General features: G+C 48.5%; 1 protein-coding gene across 1 annotated transcript; it reads right to left on the reverse strand.

Annotated features, from left to right (window-relative positions):
- Positions 1–377: 377 nt before the first annotated feature.
- Positions 378–1,220, reverse strand: LOC149196174 (methyltransferase FGSG_00040-like). The gene has a single exon (XM_089408204.1). The coding sequence runs from the start codon at positions 1,218–1,220 to the stop codon at positions 378–380; it is 843 nt and encodes a 280-aa protein (XP_089264330.1).
- Positions 1,221–1,818: the final 598 nt, after the last annotated feature.

A 1,818-nucleotide genomic window follows, 5' to 3' on the forward strand; every position in this document is an offset into this window, starting at 1 on the left:
ATTCGATACTCGTAATAAAATTCGCTCTGCCGTGCCGTGTCTTGCACATGGGAAATGATCTTGCAGTGAGAAAGGCAATGGCAGCTATACTATTACTAAAACTGAAAATTGACAAAGGCAATGGCAGGTATACTACTACTAAAACAGAAAACATGAGTCAGCTTGAATGCATGAGGACGAGCGCGTTGAGAACATCTTCACTCTGTCTGCCAAACACACTGATGCATGCCTCCCTTACCTGGTCTGATGCGCGTCGTGCATTAACTGCTTCGTCTTCATTCGCCAACCAACGCCGGAAATATTTTAACCGTCCTGCTGCCATGTGCAGGTTTCGTAAGTCACCCGGCGCAGTGCTTTGAATAGCCTCCATAAGTTTCTCACCAGAAGGAAAGAAGCCGTTCAACATTGTGGATAGGAAGTACGCAGACGAAAAAGATGCACGAATCCAGAGCTTTTCTTCTTCCGTTTTTTAACACACGGGAACTCCGGATCATCTCTTCTATCTCTGGAAAAGCCTTTGCAAAATCTGTGTGTTGCTGAAGATCCATATCGGGAAGCTGTTGATCAGACCTTCCAGCAATCAATTTGTTTGCATGTTCATCCAATTGGTCAAAGCTTACAGTAACTATAGGATCCATGGATTTCCTGAAAGAGTGTTCCAAAATACATCTCCTACAGTTGCACTTGAAACCCCGGTTCTTGCACTTGGCTTGGCGCTGTGACAAAGGAACGAGGACATCAAAGTAAGAAACAGTGATCTCTTCTCCTCTCGCAATAGGCTTCGTGGCATGTATAAACATGGCGTTTCCCACTACCAGCCACCTCGAGTTCGGCAGGCAGGAATGGTTAATGAGCGACGGCAGCAGCCAGAGTCCGTACTTTTCCCGTGCTCGCAGACAGAGTCGGGCTTCATTTATTTTCAATTTTGAAACAAACGACCCTACGCCTTTACCGAGTGAGTTCACTCTTACAATATCCCGAATACGGTTAACGTCCACCTGCAAAATTTCATTTTCTACTTCTTGGCCTGCAAGGATTTGGGCGTCCGTCCTAAACAGATCTGTAGCAGGAACATGAAGGCTGCTAGGCGTAAAAGAATCGAACAAGCAATAAAGTTTGACGGAGCAATCTCTGTGATTTCCTGCAGCACAGACTACTGCGGCGACAAGATCTTCTTGAGACGCAGTATTCACTTCACGCCTATTGTCTAAATAAAACATGGCGGTAGAGGGGGTCCAGAAGCAACTGCGACGGCGTTGCTTACCATCAGGAGCTCCCGGTCCTTATTTCTTGGGTGGCGTAGAGTCCTCGGCCCGCGGCCGTCTTCGGTCATCTTGATCTCCACAAAACCCACGAAATCGGCCACTATCGGAGGAGAAGCTGCGCGTCCGAGCAGGCAGTCCGAGATGTCATACTTGCCATTCACGCTCTGGGCGTACAAAGTCTTGGCCAGGTGAAGGGCGTCTTTATTTCCTTCTGCGCAGGGCTGGCCTTGGCAGCTTTCGCCAAACATTTGCATGCCTCTGCATACTGCCTGAGCCCGATCAGAGCGCGTCCTTTCCTGTACAGCGATTTGAGATTGCTGGATTCGAGTCGAAGGGCCTGGTCGGAATCCTCCATCGCCAGCTCAAATTCCTTCACCTGAAGCCTTGTCTCCGCCCGGTTGGAATATGCGTGGAGGAGGCAGGTATTGATACTATTATTGTCATTAGAGGACTTCTCTAGCTGAAGCAGAGCGGCGTCGATGCATTTCGTGTAATTCTCGGTTGCTGCGTCCCACTTTTGTTCTCTGAAGCATCTGTTGCCCTTTTTTTCTCA

Source organism: Pinus tabuliformis, chromosome 2_2 (genome assembly GCF_031772625.1).
Source record: "Pinus tabuliformis cultivar Carrire ecotype Pingquan chromosome 2_2, CPIR1, whole genome shotgun sequence".
Taxonomy (NCBI): Eukaryota; Viridiplantae; Streptophyta; class Pinopsida; order Pinales; family Pinaceae; genus Pinus; species Pinus tabuliformis.

What these genes read in the sequence shown, in the direction of transcription:
- LOC149196174 (XM_089408204.1), bottom strand. Translation starts at nt 1,220, where the DNA reads ATGTTTTATTTAGACAATAGGCGTGAAGTGAATACTGCGTCTCAAGAA.